Raw genomic sequence first — 25,133 nt, forward strand, 5'->3', positions numbered from 1 at the left:
TTTGCACACCCAAACTACTACTCCCTCACTCATTCAGATGCCTATCATTAAGGCTTGTGTTTAACCTTGAAAATAAATACCTTTCTTAGAGAACGCCTTTAATTTCCATCACTGCCACTGCCTCAGTTGAGGTCCTCATCCTTTGGCACACAGCAGGTACTCACAAATGAGTAATTTCAAAAGTCTCAACCGCATAAAGCTCTAACAAGTTAGTTGTGGCATCCAGCCTGGAGCTCAAGTGTTTTAGTCCCCAGTGTGGATATCCGAGACCTCTTTGCATCCTAACACAGGGAACCCAGACTCTAGGGAGATCATGTTACAAGGAAAGTCGTACACTCGAGTCTCAACTCTTACCCTGTGCGAATGCAATGCTGAGCTAGATTCTGCAAGTTCCCTTCTCAAGCAGTGAAGCTTCGAAGTGTTCCTCTTCAGTGAGAACTCTGGTCGGTGTTTAAGGAGTGCTCTCCTTCTCGCTGGCCTCCATTGTAACTAGTTCCGATCTCAGCTGACAGGAAAAACTACCTCATCTGCCGCTGCGAGGAAGCGGCGACGTCACGGCTGGAATGCACTGACCCCGTTTTTCGGGTTTCGCAGACCTCGGGGCCCCGAGGCCTGGAATGACTAGGACGCCGGAGACCGCAGCCCTAGTCCCGAGGGCGGGGGTCCAGCCCTGCTCAGACAGCCGGGTCCCCGCGCGCCTCGCCCGCCTCAGGCTGCCCCCGGCGCGGGGCGGCCGCCGTCCGGCCCGGGGCGAGCGAGTGGGTGTGAGCGTTGGGGGCCGGCCAAACTTCCTGTCCCGCGCTCCTGCTGCTTCCGGCGGGAGCCGGAAGACGCTGTGTGTGGACGGAATTCGGGACCGCCTGACGGCCGGCCGGCTGCCCGGGACGGAAAGGTGAGCTCCGGGCCGGGCCGGGCCACACCCGCGCGGCTAGGTGGTCCCCGGCAGGGAGGGAGCCGGTAGCGGCCTCTCGGGAGCTGGGGCCGAATTCGCTCCTCCTCCCCACCGCCCGGAGAGGACAGGGAAGCCGCCCCCCTTGGGCACCCCTCCCAGATCTGGCGGGCCCGGGAGCGGCCGGTCTAAAGCCCTGCGGCTTCGGCCCTGCCCCTCGCGGCGTAGTGGGGCGGAGGTTTCGGCTCCTTTGCTTGGTTTTGAGGGCGGGGGCTTGGGAACAAGACGGTCCCGAGAAAGCTGGAGTCAGCGAGTCCCCAGGGCGGGGGCTGCCGGACTGCACCCGCCGCCGGGCCTGCCCGCGGCCCTTGGGGCCTCACGCTAAGGCCGTTGCAGAGGGGGAACGAGGATGCCAAGGGACTCTGCCCTGGTTCTTTCGGCCCGGAGCTACCTTCTTCCTTCATACGTCCACTTACTTCCTGAGTCTAGGAGGAAGGCTGCCGGCTCTGAGGGGCTTGGCTGCTCGCTTCTCCTCCTGTCGTCTCCGGGCGAGGCTGTGGGCTGAATGCGTTCGCAGGTTAAATTTATCCTCTGAAGTTTCTTCAGAGACAAGAATGCAGTTAGTCGATTAAAGTTTATCCCACTTGCTCACGCATGTGGGATATGGGGCACCATTCGGAAGTTTAAATATTGCTAACTTGGGACTTAAGAATTTGTATTTCTTCACTTTGGCACGCGGGTCAATGCAACATACTTTCAATGAGAGTGAAAGAAACATTCTGAAATAAAGTCAGTGGCATTTTGTTGTTAGGGAGTGAGAAATTCCACTTTGGGTGATCTTAGCGTGGACAGAGTAAACTCAACTGAACAGAAGATTTAGGTTCTTCTTCTTATTTTTTTTTTTTAAAGATTTTATTTATTTATGAGAGACACACACAGAGAGAGAGGCAGAGACACAGGCAGAGGGAGAAGCAGGCTCCATGCAGGGAGCCCGACGTGGGACTCCATCCCAGGTCTCCAGGATCAGACCCTGGACTGAAGGCAGGTGCTAAACCGCTGGGCCACTGGGGCTGCCCTTAGGTTCTTATTTTTAAAAATTCTGCATCTAAGTAAATGTCTGAATTTTTGACAAGTTACTTAATCTCTAGCTCCCCCCTCCCCCCAGGGGAAGAGACTTACCTATTTATTCAACAGATACTTCCTGAATGCTTAATTTGTTCAAAGCATCATACTTGGTTAATGCAGAGTTAGAATGAATAAATTCAGCGGCCTTAACCAGTGAAAAAAATATGCATGTAGACAATTAACAACCAAGACAGGATGGAATAATTGCTAAAGAGAGGTGAAACAGTGTGTTGTGAGAACACCAAGGAAAAGAGAGATTTGTTCTTACTGGAGGGAAAGGATCAGAGTCTTACTGGAGGACGGCACTTGAGTTGGATTTTAAAGACTGGAAAGGATTTTAAAACATCGTAACTGGATTGGCAGTACTTATTACTGGTTGAAGAACTAGTCTAAGCAAAGACTTGAGCACTGATATAGGCTGATGTGTTCATTTAAAAGCCAGTCCCTGTCGGCTGGAGTAAAGGGTTAATTGAGGAATATGGACAGTGCTGTAACTGGAACAGTAGTTGAGGATACATTGTAGAATATTTGAAATGCCATGCTGCCAGGCTTAGGAATTTTCTCAGGCCCTGAATTTTGAATGAGTAGAGTAACATAAGCATTTCTGTGTTTTAGAAAGATAACGCAAGTGGCTGCATAAAAAGGTGGACTGAGGGACGCCTGGGTGGTCAGCAGTTTAGCGCCTGCCTTCGGCCCAGGGCGTGATCCTGGAGTCCCGGGATTGAGTCCCACATGGGGCTCCCTGCATGGAGCCTGCTTCTCCCTCTGCCTGTGTCTCTACCTCTCTCTCTCTGTGTCTCTCATGAATAAATTAAAAAAAAAAAAGGCAGATTGAAAAGGGAATTTTTAGGGCAGCTTGACCCCTTAGAAGCCTATTTTAATAGCGTAGTTGAAAGATAATGAGCCCTAAACAGAGTATTACAGGAGGAATAAATCTGAGGGAGTCAGAACTACTGGGGTTATTTATTTATTTTTTAAATAGTGGTTTTATTGGTTACATATATTTCAGCTATCTACTGGGGTTATTTAAATATGGAGGATGAGATATTGTTAAAGACCTAGAATTTGCAGCTGAGTGGGAAGAAGATTGGGCAATAATTTAAGTGGATAATATAGGAAGAAGAACAGGTTTGGTGGTGGAGATGATAATCTGGATTTTGGACATTGTTGGTTTGAGATGGATATCCAAGCAGTTAGAAATGAAATCTGGAGTTTAGAAGAAAGGTCAGGAATAGAGACAAATTTTTGGTATTATTTGCATGTCATTCATTCATTGTACAGATACTTAGTGCCTACTAAGTGCTTGCAGGGAAGTTTATATGGAAGCCCTTTAATCTCATAGTAAATACAATCTTAGAGTGTCACAGTATCAGAAATGACTCTTGGAGATGTAACTTCCTTATGAATTACATATAGTACTTTGCCAGACACTGTGTTAGGTAGGGGAAAGTAAAGTTATGAACAAGACAGACTAGTTCCTGCCCTTATTTATGGAACTTAAAATTTAGGAGGTAGCCAGACAAAAAACAAATACTACATAAAACTAAAGGAATTAGAAATAGGAGAGTTAGAGACTAAAGATGGAAGTATTAGGAATATTCTTTGGGTAAGGTGGTCAGGCAGACAAAGCCTTTCTAAATGAGTTGATAGTTAAACAGAGTCCAAAGGAGTGAAAAAGAGCTAACCAATGGAGAGAGGGGACAGTGTTCCAAGGTAGAGGAAATGACATGTGCACATCTCTAACATCAGAAAGAGCTTAATTTGTTCAAGGAACTAAGATGGCTAGAGCTTGGTGAGCAAATGAGAGTGACTCTGGAGTGTGGTTGGGGAACGAGGAGAGGATCACATAGGTTCTTATAGGCTAGGATAAAGAGTTTGGATTTTTTCTAGGTGCATTGGGATGCCAAGTAAAGAATTTCAAGCAGGTGAGTGAGATCACATTTTAAGATAATCCTTACTACTGTGAAGAGAATAGAGTGGAGGGAGACAAGAGCAGGGAGACCAGTTAGGTAGCACTAACAGTAGTTTTAGAGCAAGTGTTGATGCTGGCCTGAAAAAGGGAGGTGGCAGTAGAGATAGAAATAGGTGGATTTGCTGTCTCAATAGGACTTGCAGCTGGACTGGATATTGGGAGCAAAGGAAAGAAAGTAATAAAAATGACTCCTAAATGGGGTCAGTGGTGGTCCCAGCTTGAGTGGAGGGTTGTGGTGAATGAGACTGGCGTGGTGTGATGGCAGATAGGGTTGGGAGAGAATTCATTTTGGACATATTAAATTTGAGATATCGAGTTAAAACGTTAAGCAGAGACGTCAAGTAAGCAATTGTATATACAGGTCTGCAGCTCAGAGTATTAGAGCTATAGATAAAAATTTTGGTAGTGAGCACCAGGTGTTGTATGGAAGAAATGAATAACTGTTATATACCTGAAACTAATATTACACTGTATGTTAACTAATTGGAATTTAAATAAAAACTTAAAAAAATTGGCGACAGTATCATTTAAAGATACAAATTCACACTTGGAGGATATTGTAGCAAGAAGAGAGAGCCTGAATAGTATCCTGAGGAATATTAATATTTAGAGGCAGAGTGCAGGAAGAGTATAGGGATTACCAAAGGAAACTAGAAGAAGAAGAAAAAAAAAAGGAAACTAGAAGAATGGCAATGATGAGAGTGTAAAATGAACATGTATCTTGGAAGCAGAGAGTGTAAGTAAAGTATTTGAGAAAGGAGGCAGTACTTCTAAGGGATAATACCAATTATGGCTCTGGTTACAAGTGACTAGTTTGCTTCAGAAGAGGAATTCATAACAAAGGTGTGGGCAGCTCTTGGGATTAAAGAAATGATGAAGGCCCTGGCTTTAAGAAGGACAGGAATCCGAGCAGCCCCAGGGGAATCTGCTCGCATCATTACTGGCATGAATGGGCTGCTGCAGCAGTTTTCAACCCTTTGTTACTTCTTTTACAATTCACATTCTGAGGAAAAGTGTCTGTTTTGTTCACTGTGGGTCAAGTGTGCAACAGTTGGCCAATGAAGAAAAGAATACCTTAATCTATGATCTTACCAAGGGCATATCCAATGGGAGAGGCTTAGATCCCCAAACATAACATCGATTTATCACTCAAGCAGGGGAAATGAATGTGGGACAATTAAAAACAATAGTTGCTCATTGCAAAGGTCAAGTAAGATTAGGGCTCCAAAGTGTCTATCAAATTTGGTAACATGAAGATTTTTGGTAACCTTTACAAGAGAAGTTTTGGTGAAGTGATGGGATTGGATAGTGATTGGAGAGTTGAAAGTGGAGACCAGTCTCTTGATAAATTTGGCTCTAAAGAATTGGAGAGAAATGGGGAGGTGACTAGAATAAAAATGAGGGCTATGGGAATGGAACACCTCAGCAGATCCTGGAAAGGAAGACGGAAGGTCCAGGATGAACCTGATAGTTTCTAAAATTCATTCTGGCTTCACAGTTCTCCATTCCAAATTTCTTTCACTAGTACCTGTTATTTACTACTTTATTGTTAGAATTTAATCAACTTTCATAATATACTAGATATGACTATAAAAGGTTACTTGGTTTTTCTTTCCCCTAGGACTATTGTTTTATACCAAAATTTAAACTGCTTTTTAAATTTTACTTTAATTTTTGATCATGGTAATTCCCTACCATTAGTAGAATTTTTGTTTTAGTTTTTAATCTTTAGTGAAGCATTGTTTGGATCTATATTTGTGGTCAGCCGGAGGTAGATATGGAGGGAGAAGCAGATTGGTGACCAGCTGGGGGACCACCGTGTTTCTCAATTTCTTGCCTCTTTTTTCTCACTGCCCCACCCTTCTCCTTTCTGAAACTGGGTCAAGGCATTTTCTACCTCCCTCAAATAAGAGCAGTATTGATGTTCTAGACTTTGTTTTCCTAGGATGGAATTACATTGCTTATTAGAAGTCGACACAATGATACTGTTTGTTTCTTGAGATAGCAATAAGAGCCCCTGGTCATCTTTCCCTTTGGAATACACTCCCTTCTGTATGGCAGTCAGGATTGAGACAAGATACCTGTATCAGCTCTGTTCCAATGCTGCGTGTTTAGTTTATTTTGGCTTGTTTTTTCCACCCAATATGTCTCCATGTAGCCTGTATTAGTTTTAGGCTATCTTTACCCTCCCAATATGGTGTTAACTACTAATTCCTGTCTTGTGTGAGGATTCAAGTAATTTCAGTTTCCCCAAGACTGATCAATAATTGCTGATTGTAATAAATATTTATAGCAGGTATATATTAATGGCTTTACATTTATGGCTGAATCTCTTTTTAATATATGTATTTTAGATTTTGAAGATACTTTATACTGTTTTTCAATCTTTGGGATGTAATCTATTAAGTAACTTGAGATAAATTTAGTGATTTTATTTTAAAAAATTCAGAGTGCATGAGATTAGCATAGGCTAGTACTGTTTCATGAAAATATATGGTTTGTATGTGTCTCAGTGTGTTTCATTCTCTGGGATTTGATGGAAAATGTATCTTATTGTGGGTTGCAGTTGAAATGTTTGAAAACAATTGTTTTATAGGAAATTTGGACTCCATAACAAAGACAGATTTCTTTTCTTTTCTTTTTTTTTTTTAAGATTTTATTTTAAGCTCTACATCCAGTATGAGGCTTGAACTCATGACTCGAGTCACTTGCTCTACCAACTGAGCCACTCAGGCACATTTCTTAACCTTTTATAGTGTACAAAGCATTTGATATATTTACCTGTTTCTTAAACACTTAGGCAGAACTTTGTTTCTGAAGAATTTTGTAATTATTTCTGTTGCCTGATACATAAATAATCCTAAGGTAGATTTGTTTCATCTATATTTCAGATGAGTTTCCCAGGGCCAAAAACATGAGTAGCTTGCCTAGGTCTCAACCAAAAAGTCAGAGGCAGAATTTAGATTTCTGTTTTAGAGACCTTGGATTTTTTTTGTTGTTGTTATTGTTGTTAATAAACGTATCTCAGCTTCTTTATTTAACTTGTTCAGCTCCTTAATGTTAATGCATAATTTGCTGAAGAAGAATACAGTTAATCAGACTTCAGTTCTCAGGATTTGTTTATTTGGCTAAGAACAGAAGAAGAATTGTTCTCAGGATGGTTTAGATCCTAGAGATTGCTATTGTCTTAAATCTGCTTTGCTTTTGTTATGAGTTTTCTCATTACCAATTTACAGAACTTTTCAGGGCTTCCTGTGTTCTTTGCTTTGGTTCATTGCAAAGGTTTGTATTTGTCTGCCTTCTTTTTAACCTTTAGGCTGATTGTAGGATAACATATTAACATATCTGCTATTATTAGCTATTAATATAATAGCATTGGCAGGGTCAGTGGATTTCTAAAAAATATAATTTATCCTGGACCAGGGTTGTTTTCTTCAAGCAGTCTAATGTGGCCATAGGGAACCATGCACACAGTAAAATTCATTTGTTGTCAAGGGTAGAGGGAGAAAGGGTTTGACTAGAACTACTTATTTTATATTTATTAGTAGTATTTATTAGACCAATCCCTGGGTATCTGAGATCACTTTATTTTGTGTGGACTCTTTATCAAGAGCCAAGATGCCTTATTTACGATTTGTGGAAAATGTGATTTGATGGGCCTATTCTTGGTTGCTGATGGTTAAATGTCTATCTCTTTTGTTATTTATGGGGCTAATTTTTCTAATTTAAAAGGAAATAGGGCGGGATCCCTGGGTGGCGCAGTGGTTTAGCGCCTGCCTTTGGCCCAGGACGCCATCCTGGAGACCCGGGATTGAATCCCACGTAGGGCTCCCAGTGCATGGAGCCTGCTTCTCCCTCAGCCTATGTCTCTGCCTCTCTATCTCTCTCTGTGACTATCATAAATAAATAAAATTAAAAAAAATAAAAGGAAATAGGTATGTAAATTTTGCCTGTCTACCAGGGAAAGATACCAACCCCCCCCCCCCACATACACAAATATTTAGTGTTTACATTAATAAACTTGAGGTGACTACTCAGTATTGCATTCCTAGTCTCTTATCCTAATTAATAGCATAAGAAAGCCTGGGAAGAAATCTCCTTGAGACCCATAATTACCTTAAAAATAGCTTCCTGGGCGCCTGAGTGGCTCAATCAGTTGTGTCTGCCTTTGGCTCAAGTCATGAGTTTAAGGTCCTGGGATTGAGCCCTGCATCATCAGGTGCTCTGCACAGTGGGGGGTCTGCTTCTCCCTCTTCCTCCTCCCAGTTTTGCTCTCTTTCTCTTTCAATAAATAAAATCTAAAAAAGAAAGAAAAGGGAGGAAAGAAAGCCTCAGTCTTAAAAAAAAAAAAAAAGAAAAGAAAAAGAAAAGAAAAATGGGCAGCCCCGGTGGCGCAGCGGGTTTAGCAACCCTGCAGCCCGGGGTGTGATCCTGGAGACCAGGGATTGAGTCCCACATTGGGCTCCTTGCATGGAGCCTGCTTCTCCCTCTGCCTGTGTTTCTGCCTCTCTCTCTTTGTCTCTCATGAATAAATAAATAAAATCTTAAAAAAAAAAAAAAAGAAAAGAAAAGAAAAGAAAATAGCTTCCTTTTGAGTAAGAGCAGTGCTTTCCACTCCAGTGTCATGCAAATTGCATTTAAAGGTAGAACTTTGCATTGGACACTATATTGGCCCCCATACTGGCAAATTATTTTTATTATGATTACTCTAAATATACTTTGACATAAAGCTAGGTAGTAATTCTTATCCTTCCTATGTTGAAGCCCCCAGTAGCTCTTAACTATAAAATTAAAACAAATTTACGAATAATTCAATAACAGTGGTAGGGTCAGTGGATTTTTTTAAAAAATTAATATATGCTGAACCAAGATTGTTTTCTTTAAGCAATCTAATACATATTTATTTTTAAGTGATGAATAGTTGACATAAAATGTTAGTTTCAGGTATACAACATAGTGATTTGACAATTCAATACATTACCACAATTTGATATACTACTCAGTGCTCACCAAGATAAGGGTGGTTACCATATGTCATCAAACAAACTTGTTATAAAGATTTTATTTATTTATTCATGAGAGACAGAGAGAGAGAGAGGGGCAGAAACATTAGGAAGAGGGAGAAGCAGACTCCCTTTGGGGAGTCCGTTGAGGGACTCGATCCCAGGACTCTGGGACCACGACCCAAGCAGATGCTCAACCACTGAGCCACCCAGGTGCCCCAACAAACAAACTTATTACAATATCAGCAGTCTAATGTTTTGATGGCTCTAGGAACCATATAGGTAGTATAGTTTAGGTTATTAGGATTATATCAGTTGTTGCCATGATTTATATCTTTATGAATAAGTATATAATTGTAAACCACACCATAAAACAAAACTCAAAATAACATTCATATGATGTGGTAGAGATTTTTTTCTGAAATGCGGTACTTAATGTTGAACTTCATAGTGGAAAGGTTTAGCCTTGGATTCAATAACTTATTTCCTCTGTTTGTACATCTTAACTTTAGTAATACTAATGCAGAGAATATCAGACAAGGGAGTATTTACAATGTCAAGACATTGTTTTTTTTTTTATGTCAAGACATTGTTAAGCAGCTTGTGATAATGAGATCTCACATATAACGAAAACTAGAAGTCCTTGAATACCAGTTTTAATGAGGTATTGTTAAATAATCGCAGTTAGAGTTGCCTTGTTCAAGTGAAGATAAGATTTGTGTTGCAAATGAGAAGATAGCACACAGAATGGGAGAAAGTTTGTACAAATCATCTATCTGATAAGGGGCTTGTATCTAGAATATATAAAGAACTCTTACAACTCGATAATAAAAAGACAACTCAATTTTTAAAATGGGCCAGTAATCTGAATAAGTATTTTTTCTAGAAAGATGCACATGCAAAGATGTGCATATCTATAAGCACATGCAGGGATGCTCAACATCATTAGTCATCAGATAATACAACTCACAACCACAATGAGTTACCATTCATACCTAGAGGGCTATAATAATATGTTGGTGAGGATGTAGAGAAATCCACTGCTGATAAGATTATGAAATGGTATAGACACTTTGGGAAACAGCCTGGTAATTCCTCAAGAGGTTAAACATAGAGTTATCATATGACCTAGCAATTCCACTTCTAGGTATATATCCCAAAGAGTAAGAACGTATGTCCACTCAAAAACTTGTACATGATGTTCATAGCATTGTCCATAATAGCCAAATTGTAGAAATAATCCAATTCCTTTAACTGATACATGAATAAATAAAATATAATTCAATACAATAGAATAATAGAATATTACTTGGCAATAAAAAGAAATTAAGTACTGATACTACAACAGGGATGAACCTTGGGAGTGTTATGCTAAGTGATTGCAGCCAAGCATAAAAGATCACATGTATAATTCCATTTATATGAAATGTTTAGAAATTTTTATAAACAAATCTGTAGAGACAGGAATAGATTAATGGTTGTCTAGGTCTGGTCAGGGGGAGGGCTTGGGAGAAAATGGAGAGTGATTGCTGAGAGATACAGGGTTTCTTTTTGGGAATGATGAAATTGTAAAATTGATTGTGGTTGTGGTTGCAAAACTCTGTGAATATACTAAGAAACATTTAACTGTACTCTTTTTTTTTTTTTTAAGATTGTAATTATTTAAGAGAGAGAGCGTGAGAGAGAAAGAGCGCAAGCAGGGGAGAAGGGTAGAAGGAGAAGCAGACTCCCCACTGAGCAGGGAAGCTGGTTGTGGTTGCGAGGATTGGATCCCAGGACCCTGGGATTGTGACCTGAACTGAAGGCAGCCACTTAACTGACTGAGCCACCCAGGTGCCCTGACTGTACTCTTTAAATGAGTGAATTATATGGTATATGAATTATATCTCAGTAAAGATGTTATTTAAAAATTTGTGTTGCAGTTTTTGAAACCTGTTAATGAGAATTGAGGATAGAAACAAATTTAATTGCATATTTGCTATCACACTTCTGGCTAATATACATAGTAAGTTGCTGTGTTAAAGATGAGATTCACACAGTACACTTGATGAGGTACTGAGTGCTCCAGTACAGATTCTCTTGAGGTCATCCTGCCTTTTCTATGTATCCTACTGGTCTCTCTTTAGTTCATACTGTACACTACAAACCACACATGGGGGCACCATATTTGGGCAGAACTCAGTTATAGTATGGATATACACCCATTTGTTCCAGAAAATGCTTGCACTATTTATTTTTTAAAAGATTATCACTGAAGTGAAGACGCTAAAATAAAAAGATATCGTAGATAACCATGGACTCTTGAGAAATGGTGGTTTAGAGGTGGCTCTTTTTTTTTTTTTTTTTCAAAGGTTTTATTTATTTATTCATGAGAGACACAGAGAAAGAGAGGCAGAGACACAGGCAGAGGGAGAAGCAGGCTCCATGCAGGGAGCCTGATGTGGGACTCGATCCCGGGACTCCAGGATAATGTCCTGGGCTGAAGGCAGGCACTAAACCACTGAGCCACCCAGGGATCCCCCAGAGGTGGCTCTTAAACTATGAGAGCTGGCAGCTTCCTTCTTTAAATTATTACAGCTTTGTAAAAATGTCTAAGAACTAGTATGTGATTTTTCCCTTGTCAGTGCACATTTTCATAAACTTTTTTTTCCATTTTTCTTTTTTTTTTTTTTTTTCCATTTTTCATTAGGTAAGGATAATAGAAACACAGCCAGCATCATTGGTTTCTAAGAAAATTAATATAAAGGGCAGCAAATAGTTGTCTAGTTTCTTAGAGATTTTACTACAATCTCAGAAACTCAAAAGTTTGAAGAACCTTAAAAATAAATAAGTATTTTGTTATTTCTTGGCTTCTTGAGATGAACTGGAATTTGGGGAAAAGGAATTCTTAAACCCTGGTGTTTCAAGGTCTGACGTAGATAAGCATAAGTAGATATATGCCAGCCTGTTCTATGGGTGGGAGTCCTGGTTCTGCAGCTTAATAACTTGAGAAATGATGTACTGAGCCTTGGTTCCTTCCTCAGTGAAAAAGAAGGATGAATAAACTACTTTGTACTATTATGTATAGTGCTTGAATAAAAAAAAAAAAACCTATGTGAAAGGAAAAGTCAGATTTATGATACTTGATTTTATGTAGGAAAGTTAAATAAAAGGACACTTCCACTTACATCTTGTGAATTGTTATTTTTTTATGATGAAAATGAAGATTTCTGGAAGCTAGCAAGGGGAAGAAGAAGGACTCAACAGGACAATAAACACTTATTCAGGTACTTCTAAATGCCCTTTTTGTAGAGTAAGTCTGCCTTATTCTAACTTTCTACTTAACCTTGGTATTAATTGAAAACTCCCATTCTGGGTATATTTTACCTTGTATAATTACTTTGTATATAGTAGTGCTCCCAATTTTAGCAAAAATTGCACAAACTAAAGTAGACTCTTTTGTCAAAAGTCTGAAAAAAAATTAAGCAATAAGAAAGAAATTATAAGAATAATCTCTTATTCAATAATAAATTGAATCATTTTAATTATGAGGGAAAACAGCTGCACCAGGGTCCCAAGAGTACTACTTTTGGGAAACATGTTCAGATTTTGACTGTATAAGTACTTTTAGAAAGATGAGGAAATTGAGACAAGAAATAGTCATACCAGTTTGCGACCTAATCTAGCTACTATCATAGTTGTATTAATTTCCTTTTATTTTTTTCTTCTCATATCTTAACTAGTTTTAATAATAGCAAGTATATAATTTTGCATTTTGTTTTAATTTAACGTGTCATTAGTACTTTTTGCTGTGGTTGCATTATTTTCAGAACTGTATTTTTAAGTGACAGTGCCATAATCTAATTAACCATTCCCTAAGTATTGGGTATATATGTGTATTTATATCTTGCTTGTAGTTGTTTATTATTACAGATGCTAACATGACATTTTTGAGGATATATTTTTTCTATTTTTAAGATCTTTTCTTAAAATAGATTCTTAGAAGTAGAGATTCTACAAAGTACAACTTTTAATGGATTTTGACACTTGTTGGGCTTATTCTATATTAAAACAAGTGTTTTGGGTGAATTCTTTATTTGCTTGCTTGTTGTGATTTTCGGATATGTAGAGAGGTGCCTTTGTTCATTTAGCTACATTTTTCCAATCCTCTAATTCTCATTCTCTTATCCTTTTTTAGGCTAAATTGATTACCCACCCAGCACAACATCTTACAGGAAAAACATAGCATTTCCTAGAGGAATATGAGCATTACTAGAAGGTGTTATTGACTCTGAATTAAATTTTTAACCGGTCCCTTGAACAGCTACAGGATTTGGAAGCTGAATCAATGTTATCAGATGAGTTAGAATCCAAACCAGAGGTGAGTTCAGGCAGTGCTTTTTATTTGTTTATTTATTTATATTTTTTGTGGGCTATCTTCCAAGGTTTGTCCTTAGTGGAGTCAGTAAATTTCTGTAATGAACCAGATAGTAAAATTTTAGGTTTGTGGGCTGTATGGTTTTGGTCATAACTACTAGTTTATTATTTTTTCTATCATTAAGTACTTTCTCAAAGATTTAAAAACTCTATTTTTACCTATTTTTACATTTATTTAAGTAATTATAAGTTATTATACATCTAGGTAATTATACCATGACAAAATTTTTATATATATATGATATATATGTGAATGTGTATATGCATATATAAATATTTACTACCACAACCATTTTTTCAATTAATTTTGTATATATCTGAAAGTGTTCTCTTTCTAAGTATGATTAGAGGATTTAAACTTTATTTATTTGTTTATTTATTTATTATTTTTATTTATTTTTTAAGTAGGCTCCACGTCTAGTGTGGAGCCCAACACGGGGCTTGAACTCACGACCTTGAGATCAAGACCTGAGCTGAGATCAAGAGTTGGACGCTTAACTGACTGAGCCACCCAGGCGCCCCCCCCAAATTTTTTTTTTATTATTCATTTCTCTTGCTTTAATTTTAGTACATCTGTGTCGCATAGTGGAAAGGTCAATGAATTTGGAATCAGGTTACGTAAGTTTGAAGACTTACTTCTCCTAACTACTCATGTAACCTTAGATAAGTAAGTCATTTGATGTCTTCAACTTGATTCCTTATCTTTAAAATACATGTTCAGTCTTACTGCATTACGGTGAGGATTAAATGAACCAATACACAGAAAAGTGCTTTGTAAAATGTAATTAGTTAACTTTTTAATAGCCTTCATTAAAACATATTATTTTTGTCTTTTCTGTTTGATAGAAGGTGATAGAGGTTTTCTTTAAAACAGAGGACTTGATAAAAATAACTTTGAATGTGTCTTGTAGTTAATCATTTTTCTGTGAATGTGGTTGAGACTAGTGAGCAATGAAGACTTAATTACACTATGAATTTTTGGTAAATTCAGAGGTTTAGATTCATTCCTAACAATTTGTATTTTTCAATATTGTCTCTTCCTCTTCCCCCTTCTTCCCCCCCGCCCCGCCCCCCAGCTCCTGGTACAGTTTGTTCAGAATACATCCATCCCATTGGGACAGGGGCTAGTAGAATCAGAAGCTAAAGACATAACTTGCTTGTCCCTCCTTCCAGTGACTGAGGCCTCAGAATGCAGTCGGCTGATGTTACCAGGTAAAAATTAAGATCACAAAAGATAAGACAAGCAAGTTTTAAGAGCTTAGCCTGCTTTATCAAACTGGTGGGATGGGATAAATGACTTTATAACTGACTGGTAGAAACTGTAAAAATTAGGAATCGTGGAGAATAAGCAACCATGGGAGTAACAAGCACATTGTTAATTTAAGTCATAGTAATTGATAGGATCCATCCATAGAATGTGAGAGTGAGAAGAAAAGACCAAGATGGAACTCCCTATTCAAGGTACAGGGTAAGCAAGAGAGCCTAGGAAAAAGGAAAGGCTAGAAGAGTAAAAGAAATACTGGTACAGAGTGCAGGCACAGAACTCAAGAGAGTAGTCAGTATGTCAGATGCTTCTTAGAGGCCCATGACATAAGGACTGTCCCAATGAGGTAGGGCCAAAAAAGCCATTGTTGGCAGGATCTGTTCCATGGAAAGGGGTGGAAAGCCAGACTGTAGAGGGCTGAAGTAACAGTGCAAGATAAATGTAGTTGAGGAAGTAACTCTACTTTCTGAAGGCTCTTCCTGCTATGGAAAGGAAAAAGTGGACATAAGGTAGATGGCAGAATTCTTTTTTTAAGATCTGAAATATTTGGCGACTTTAAAATCTTTTTCAATGTTTAAAGATTCAAGAAGGGCAAATATATTCAACCAACCAATGTTGACTAAAGGTTTCCTTGTCTAGTTCCTAGCTTTTCCACATCTTCTGTTGTTCAACTCCTGTTTTTCTACTGGTATGTTGGAGTTTTTCCAAATCCTGACAGATTTTCAATATATGTACATTTCTGTGTGCTAGTAAAATTTGATCTTCGTTAGGCTTAAACTTTTTTCCTCTCCCAATTTTAATTTGTTGAATAAATATTTTAACATTAATGAAGTGAGACAAAATCATCAATCTTAATCTTCTACATTAACTTGTTTTAATTTTGATTAAAAATATTTTTTAAATATTTGTATTTATTTATTCATTTAAGTAATCTGTATACCCCAGTGTGGGGCTCAGACTCAACCCTGAGATCAAGAGTCTCATGCTCTTCTGATTGAGCCAGTCAGATGCCCTGATTAAAAATATTTTAGATAATCAATTGTCAATAATAGTAAATGAAAACCCAGGTACTCAGCTCCCAACTTATGAAACATAATATCTAACACAAATGTACCTGCACATACTTCCCTAACTTTATTCCCCTCCCTCTTAAATATGTATATATCATTCCATGCATGGCCTGTATATTTTCTATTTAGTTGGGATATGTGATAAATGCAGAAAAGTAGAAAACTATATGCTGATATGTTTTGAAGAATTATTATAGGGATCCCTGGGTGGCACAGCGGTTTAGCGCCTGCCTTTGGCCCAGGGCGCGATCCTGGAGACCCGGGATCGAATCCCACATCGGGCTCCCGGTGCATGGAGCCTGCTTCTCCCTCTGCCTATGTCTCTGCCTCTCTCTCTCTCTCTGTGTGACTATCATAAATAAATTTAAAAAAAATTATAAAAAAAATAATTATTATAAAGGAAATACCCACCACCCAATCAAGAAGCGGAACCTTGCCAGCTCCCAAGCCCCCATGGGTTCCTCCCTGATAAAGACAACCTCTGTTCTTCTGTAGGTCATCACTATCTTCAGTTATTTGACCAATATTTGTTTCCCAAGTTTAACCATCCAAATCTAAGCAATGCAGTTTAATGTTAGGTGTGTGTTTTTAGACCTTGGAATCATATTAATATATGTCCTTGTACCTTTCTTCTGTTACTCTGTAGTTGTGAGGTTCATCCTTGTATGTATAACTGTGGTTTGGTTAGTTTCATTGCTGTATAGTGTTTGATGAGTGTAACCATGGCTTCTTTCTCCATGATGCTGTTGAAGAATATTTATTTTCTAGCATTTTACTATGACAAACAGTGCTGCTATGAACTTTATTAAAATTTTTGTGTATGATAAAATATACATAACTAAAGAATTGCCATTTAAACCAGTTAACCATTTCAATCACATAAATTTACTATCTTATTGGTTCTGTGACGTTAAGTACATTCATATTGTGCTATTTCATTAGACTTTGAAACGGCAGTACTATCCCTAGGCTTCCATTTTCATTCCTGTAATCTTATTGGTTATCTTCCTTCAAGGAAAAAAAATTACCTGTCTTTTATAAAGATGACTGAAATCCCTGAAAACACTATATGCTTTAGCACTGTAGTGCAGTTTCTCATTTTATTGCAACCAAAACCTTTGGAAATTCATCCCATCCCTTAGAATAAAGTTCTAGAGAGCAAGTTTTCTGAGTTACTTCTTTATGTTTCAGTGTAAGCCCAGGAGTATAATGAAACATTTATGATTCTGTAAAATTTCAATGATATTTCAGGCTATGTTTTTTTCCCCCAATGACTCAACAGAACTGTCACATACATAGTATAAAAACTAAAGGGAGGAATCTCTTTCCAAGAAAAATAATTTAAAATTTAGATCCTATTCTTGCATAAGTTATTCATTGTATAACTAGATTTTTCAAAGGAAAAGTACTGATTCTGGCCTTGGAAAGACAAAGGTCTGTAATCCCCAAATGTGGATGGTTGGTTGGTCATTACTGCCAAGTGTCAGATGAGTCTGTTCCCCACATTTTGACTGATTCCCTTTACAACTTAGTTATCTCTCTGTCCTCTTCTGAGGGAAATTTTGTATTTGTAAAATAAAAATGCTGCTGCTCCTATAAGGGATGTTGTAGGGGTATTTGGTACTGTGTATCAGAATGGTGAGCTCTCTGTAGATAAGTGTTCCATAAATCTGTGATATTTTCCCTTTGCCAGATGATACTCCAAGTCATACAAACTCCTCCAAAGAGGTCCCTTCCTCAGCTGTTTTGAGAAGCCTTCAGGTGAATGTGGGCCCAGATGGAGAGGAGACGAGGGCTCAGACTGTACAGAAGTCCCCGGAGTTTTTGTCGACTCCAGAGTCTCCTAGCTTGTTGCAAGATCTACAGCCAAGTGATAGCACTTCTTTCATTCTTCTTAATCTAACAAGAGCAGGTATTCATTATCCTTTTCTGAACTCTGCTCCTGCTTAAAAAAAAACACAAAAAACTGGGGGTGGGCCATATTTAACTCAGTCATATTTAAAATGGAAAGAAGCCTTATTATTTTATCATTTTAGAGAATTGGTATAGTCTGATGATCAGTTGAATAGATAGAGGGAGAAGGCAGATTCTAGGATGACTCAGAAGTTTCTTGCTTGGGAAATTAGGTTGTACCAGTCAGCAAGATAGTGAGCCCAAGAACAGGGTTCGGGGGAGGATGATAAGTTCCAGTTTATGCTTGTTGATGTTGAGATTTCAGAGGGACATTCATGAGGAGATGTCCTTTAGACAGAAACAGGAATCCAGGGTTCTAGAAATTTCTTGTGTAAAATAAGTTGTCTTGATGCTTACCAGCATTCAGGAAATGTAGAGAACAATGAACATGGATTCTTTGATTCAGAAAAGAAGGCAAATCTGGGACCCTGAAAAAAAAACACCCACATTTAAGAGGGTGACAGAAGAATGGGGAGGAGCTGCTAGAGAGGAATAAAGAAAACTTCAGAGGGAGATCATTGTAGGAGAAGCCCAGAGAGGGAAATTGTCTGAAAGAAGAAAAGGTAGTAAATCATGCCAGATACCACAGGATGGGCTAGTGAGATGAGGACTAGGAAGTCTATGGTGACCTGAGCAAGAGCAGTTGTTAACTGATGTAGTAGAGATGAAAGCCAGGGTTCTAACCATGGTGGGGAGTGGATGGCAGGTGAGAAAGTGGATACAAAAGTTACAAGTTACATTTATAGGAAACTTACCCCTGAGACAGTGAGAAGTACTAGAGAAGTGCTTGGGATTTTCTCTTCTTTTTAAAAATAAAGATGGGTAAGACAGATTTAAAGGCTTTAAAGAGAGGTTATAAGGTGGCCAGAAGAGAGGAATGGCTTACAGATGGCAGAGAGATGACTGAAGGATAGGGTTAGGGTGCTAGTTTGCTTGCCCTTGGGCGGGGCCGGGGGGTGGGGATAACAGCTTTTGCCTTCTGAAAACTGGAGGAGGTAAGAAAGATAAGCCTGTCAGCTGGGAGTGGAAAGATGATAACCTATGTAGTAGGAGAACAGAAGCTTGAGGTGAGAGTTGAAAATCTGGAATAGCTGATTCAGGACATGAAGTATCTGAGCCAGGGCCGATAAAGGGATTACTTGATGGGTAACTTTCACATATCCTCTTGTTTCTTCCAGGTCTGGGCTCTTCAGCTGAGCACTTAGTATTTGTACAAGATGAGGCAGAGGATTCAGGGAATGATTTCCTCTCCAGTGAGAGCACGGACAGTAGCATTCCATGGTTCCTCCGGGTTCAGGAGTTGGCTCATGATAGTTTGATTGCTGCTACTCGTGCACAACTGGCAAAGAATGCAAAAACCAGCAGCAATGGTGAGACCTCTATGATGTTTTCGCTTCTAGTATTCTGTGTGGAGATTTTAGTAAAGCAATGGCTATCTTTTGAATTGACTATAATCCAAGTTATTTTATTGGTGAGAGCAAAAGGCTAGAAATGTGTCATTTGTTTGTCTTGTTTTCTTTCTTTCTTTTTTATTTTTTTAAAGATTTAATTTATTTAATTCATGAGATACACAAAGAGAGAGAGGCAGAGACACAGGCCGAGGGAGAAGCAGGCTCCATGCAAGGAGCCCGATGTGGGACTCAATCCCAGGATCCCAGGATCACACCCTGAGCCAAAGGTAGATGCTCAACCACTGAGCCACCCAGGCGTCCCTTGTTTGTCATATTTTCTATAAAATAACCTAGCTATGCCAGATTCATGTGCAAAATCAATGACACGAGCATCCTCAATTGTCAGCCTTATGTACAGAGCTTTTTTTTTTTTTTTTTTTAAATTTTTTTTAAATTTTTATTTATTTATGATAGTCACAGAGAGAGAGAGGCAGAGACACAGGCAGAGGGAGAAGCAGGCTCCATGCACCGGGAGCCCGACGTGGGATTCGATCCCGGGTCTCCAGGATCGCGCCCTGGGCCAAAGGCAGGTGCCAAACCGCTGCGCCACCCAGGGATCCCGTGTACAGAGCTTTTTTAAAGGGAAAACATTTTCACAGATCTTGATGTTACCTTGAATTGTTTTTTTATTGTACTGTACCCTTTACTTAGAGCTTTTATAACATTATAAAATCAAAACAGTATTACCAATTAATAGAAATAAAACTATAAAACCAATGAAAATAAAGTTAATGTTAAGTCAGTGTGGAAGATGATGGTGTTTTAGTGAAACTGAATTGCTACTCATAGCAATTTAGCAATTTTAGTAACCACCACTGACTTTTTCTTTTGGAAACCGTTCATATGACCTCTAAATATCCAAACAGGCTATATAGGGCTGTTTTTGTGTTTGGTTGGTTTTTTGTTTGTTTATTTATGAGTTCAGCATGCCTGTACTAACTCTGCCATTTTCCTCTATCCAGTGATTTTCAAATATAGTCCTTGAGTCATCAGCATCATCTGGGCTCTTAGAAGTAAATTCTCAGGCCTCATCCTACTGAATCAGAAACATGCAATCTTTTAGTAAGCCCTCTTGCGGGTTCCAGTGCATGTTAAAACTTGAGGACCATGACTCTATTTAAGCCACCCCTAAACCAGTGCACAACTTTTGCTTATGTAGCATGCCATAATACTTTTTGTTTTAGGCTGCTTCTGTATTTTCTCTTTAATCTGTGACAATTAAGGTACTACTAATTAAGTAGGTACCTATAATTAGGTACTACTAATTAAGGTAAGGTATAAGGTACACATTTACCATTATCACAAACCAGGCTGAAGCATGTTGGAGCTCATGTGGATGATCTAGAATATGCTTATGATTATTTTGTGATTACCATGCAAGTGAAAATTAAAAATTAAAAACTTTCTCAAGGATCCTTGAGAATATTTCAGAATATTCTGGCTTTAGAAACATTAACCTAAATCTTTTCTATATAGAGAACTCCAAATGTCTTTTTTTATAAGTTTTTATTTAAATTCCAGTTAGTTAACATACAATGTAATATTAGTTTCAGGCGTATAATATACTGATGAATCACCTGGTGCTCATCACAACAAATGCACTCCTTAATCCTCAGCACCTATTTCTCTTTCCTCACCCATCTCCCCTCTGGCAACCATCAATTGTTTTCAGTCATTGAGAGTCTTTCTTGGTTTGCCTCTCTCTCTCTTTTTTTTTGCCCCTTTGCTCTTTTGTTTCTTAAATTCCACCTATGAGTAAAATCGTATGGTATTTGTCCTTCTTTGACTGACTTATTTCACTTAGCATAATAGTCTCTAGCTCCATCCATGTCACTGCAAAGAGAACTCCATACTTCTGTTGAGTTTCAGAATGATTAGTTCTGCTTGGATTACCATAATGCAGCTTAGAATGGCCCATTTAACCATTTTGGGAGACTCTACATACAGTTCAGATTCTTCTGAGATGGTTTTGCTAATCTCTGGATCCCGAAACCTCCACAATCTCCTCTTTGTATTAAGGAAATAGTGCTGTATGTGCCAGGAAGAAGCTGTATATGGAGGGAACTTGGGATTTGGCATCTGGAGACTTGGGATCCAGACCTGGTGCTGTCATTAACTTGTCTTCTGCCTGGGGGATTTAACTTCCTTAGCAACAGTTTTCTCATGTTCAGAACACAGATCAAGTAGCTTACCTGATAGGATTTTTTTTGAGATTTAAATAAGATTCTATCTGGGAAATGCTTTATAATCAGCAAAGCATTGTGTGGATGTTTTTATTACTCTCAAAATATGTGTCCTACCTAACGACTACCTTATATGCTTGAATATAAAGTGAGCCCAAATATATGACATTTTTCTATTTTATCAATGAGATGATTCCATAAAACCTTTTAAGGGGCTAACTTAGATATATAAACCTTTAGGCATATGGATAAACACTGTAAATGAAAATTTTAAATCATGAAATATATTAATTTATTTTATTAATTTATTTTTTAAAGATTTTCTTTATTAATGAGAAACAGAGAGAGAGACAGAGAGAGAGAGAGGCAGACACATAGGCAGAGGGAGAAATAGGCTCCATGCAGGAAGCCTGATGTGGGACTTGATCCCGGATCCCAGGATCATGCCCTGAGCCGAAGGCTGACAGTCAACTACTGAACCATCCAGGGATCCTGAAATATATTAATTTAATATTGCTTTTTACCCACTAACACATAATAAAATGATTTTATTCAATATTTAAATGCATCTTTAACATAAATATCTTTGTTGTTACTAAAGCCATTTTGTGCATCCTGTAGCAGTTTCTCAGAGCACATCTTCACTTCTATCTAAGTTGATCGAAATACAGAAATATTTAAATTTTGTATATGATGCTTTATATCAAGGGTTAGCAAAGGGCCAAATAACCACATTTTGTAAATAAAGTTTTATTGGTACACAGGCATGCCCATTCATTACAAATTGTCTGGCTGCTACAGTGGCAAAGTTGAATAGTTGTGACGGAGACCATATGGTCCTCCAGGCCAAAAATACTTAGTATCTGGCCCTTTATATAATAAATTTACTGATCCATGCTATATGTGATGCTCTCACTGGAAATTTTATCCCAAATGCAAAGACCTCACATAACTGTGGGATCTTTAAAGTGTTTATAGTGTTATCTAACATGTGCAATATAAGGTGTTGAATTTTTTTTCTTTTTTGGTGGGGGGAGCCAATTCATTAGATCTCTAAATATCCAAAACTATCATTGGTTGATGTCATTTTAAGTTAATCCATCTTCTCCAAACAGTGCTGTGTGTGTGTGTTGTTGTTGTTGTTGTTGTTGTTGTTGTTTTTTAAAGATTTCGGGATCCCTGGGTGGCTCAGCGGTTTAGCGCCTGCCTTTGGCCCAGGGCGCGATCCTAGAGACCCAGGATTGAGTCCCACGTCCCTGCATGGAGCCTGCTTCTCCCTCTGCCTGTGTCTCTGCCTCTCTTCATTCATGAGAGACACAGAGAGAGAGAGAGAGATAGAGAGAGAGAGAGGCAGAGACACAGGCAGAGGGAGAAGCAGGCTTCATGCAGGGAGCTCTACGTGGGACTTAGTCCTGGGTCCTCAGGATCAGGCCCTGGGCTGAAGGCGGCACTAAACCGCCGAGCCACCCAGGCTGCCGTAGTGCTTTGTGTTTTTAAGGGAATGGTTTCATAAGGACTCAAATACAAGGCAATTGACTATTTTCTGAGCAGTTTTTTAATTTCATGTTTCTGTCAGTGTTCTCATTGTATCTACAAATTGAATGCACAAAGCCTCAAATGTTACTAGTTTAAATTTCTGTATTATTAGTGTGGGATTTTTAGGTTTTTCATTAGAAATTAATTAGCTGCAGCTCTGGAGTGGGTGGGAAATTTCCTTTATATGTTTACAATTTTGTACTGTTTAAAATTTACCTAGGTGCAGCTATTTTCCTTTTTTCTTTTTTTTTTAAAGATTTTATTTATTTATTCATAGAGAAAGAGAGGCAGAGGGAGAAGCAGGCTCCATGCTGGGAGCCCGATGCAGGACTCGATCCCCGGTTTCCAGGATCACACCCCAGGCTGCAGGCAGCGCCAAACTGCTGGGGCTACCCTCTTTTTTTTTTTTTTATTTAAGATTTATTTATTTATGAGAGACACAGACTGAGAGACAGAGGCAGAGACACAGGCAGAGGGAGAAGTAGGCTCCTTGCAGGGAGCTCAGTGTGGGACTTGAACCTGGATCCTGGGATCACGACCTGAGCCAAAGACAGGCGCCCAACCCACTGAGCCACCCAGGCATCTCGCTATTTTTCAATTAAAATAAAAAACTATGTGGGAGAAGAAAAAAATATATATATATATATTAGAAGTATATATGTATTAGAAGAAAAAAATATATATTAGAAGAAAAATATATATATTAGAAGAAAAATATATATTAGAAATATATATTAGAAATATGTATATTAGAAATATATATATATATATACACACACACACACACACACACACACACACACACATATGAATATATAGAGGATCCCTGGGTGGCTCAGTGGTTTGGCGCCAGCCTTTGGCCCAGGGCGCGATCCTGGAGTCCTGGGATCGAGTCCCGCGTCGGGCTCCTGGCATGGAGCCTGCTTCTCCCTCTGCCTGTGTCTCTGCCTCTCTCTCTCTCTCTCTCTCTATCATAAATGAATAAATAAAAAATCTTTAAAAAAAAAAAAAGAAAAAAAAAAGAATATATATATATTAGACAGAGAGAGGCAGAGACACAGGCAGAGGGAGAAGCAAGCTCCATGCAGGGAGACCAATGTGGGACTTGATCCTGGGTCGCCAGGATCACTTCCTGGACCAAAGGCAGGCGCTCAACTGCTGAGTCACCCAGGCGTCCCAAGCAGGAGAATATTTAAAAAGAAAAAATTAATATTAACTAGCAATAGGCATCTTAGGTTCTCCTCGGACCTTGGAGCAATTAGTTTTATGATTAACATTTGGTTATGTGTATAGCAAGGAGAATGTAGGACAGGAAGAGAAGAAGTTTAATAGACGGGATGGAAACTATGATCTGTTGTCAGGTTCCAGGAAATGTGAGAGGTACAACATTTACTGTCCTTATTCTTGGCTCTCGAGAGGGAAATTTGGAAATACAAATTTTATTCCTGAGGTATATATAGTGGAAAGATAAACTAAATGCTTATAAGCATAATTGAGTAGTTATGAATATTTTTCACTGTTGATGTCCAACTATATCTTAAAAAAAAAAAGAAAGAAAAGGATTACTACCAGTGGATCTGGGATTTATATAAAGTTTTAATTAATTTCATTTAAATTTAAGAGAGGCAGTGCACTACATGCTCCTCTTCCTTTTATTCTATTGAACAAAAAACTTTAGTTGATGTTATCTTTAACTTTTAAAAATGTGGTTAGAAATTATAAAATCAGATGAGTTTTTGCATCCTTAAAGATTTTATAACTAAAGAGAGGTAACACAGAAAATTGGAAGGTTATTCTCTAAAATGATGGAAATAGCCAAATTGACCTCAAAAGATAGAAATCTAAGAATGATCATTTACAAAAGAAATTACAACTGTAAACCCAAATTAAGCTGGGAGGGCAGCCCCTCTTAAAATAAATACGAGTTTTGTAATACCTAGAACAAGAAGTCATATTTAGCATCCTACTCCAGGTATTGACATACCTGCTTCCCTCCCAACTTTTGTGTAATGCAGAATAGGTTTAACTCTCCTTTTTTACATGAAACCATTGTGAACATTTCTTATATTTGCCAAAGAGGCCTAGTCTTGTGAAAGAAAGCATAATGGCTTTTGATAATTCTCTGGGGTAAGGGGATGGAAACAAATTGTGTGGTCACTTCTGTTGTTAAATGGATATAAAGAGAGCAAGGGAAGGTGAAGGTAGATAACTGCTTATTGATCAGTAGGAGTAATAAAATATAGGAGCTTTATTGTTTGAACTAAATTACCT

The 25,133-nt window shown here is 38.6% G+C and overlaps 1 protein-coding gene across 6 annotated transcripts in view; it reads left to right on the forward strand.

Annotated features, from left to right (window-relative positions):
- Positions 1-745: 745 nt before the first annotated feature.
- Positions 746-25,133, forward strand: part of ZNF410 (zinc finger protein 410) — a 40,343-nt gene continuing 15,955 nt past the window's right edge. For 2 of the 6 annotated variants that reach the window (XR_013386513.1, XM_077909950.1), the window contains exons 1-6: positions 746-892; positions 12,195-12,255; positions 13,167-13,349; positions 14,482-14,617; positions 17,433-17,651; positions 18,871-19,062. Coding sequence is in view for 5 of the 6 variants with exons in the window: in XM_077909950.1 (XP_077766076.1) it covers positions 13,317-13,349; positions 14,482-14,617; positions 17,433-17,651; positions 18,871-19,062 (580 nt within the window). In the remaining variant the exon portion in view is untranslated. The other 4 variants (XM_077909951.1, XM_077909947.1, XM_077909948.1 and 1 more) reach the window with 4 other exon arrangements.

The sequence above is a fragment of the Canis aureus genome, chromosome 9 (assembly GCF_053574225.1).
Source record: "Canis aureus isolate CA01 chromosome 9, VMU_Caureus_v.1.0, whole genome shotgun sequence".
NCBI classification, from domain to species: domain Eukaryota; kingdom Metazoa; phylum Chordata; class Mammalia; order Carnivora; family Canidae; genus Canis; species Canis aureus.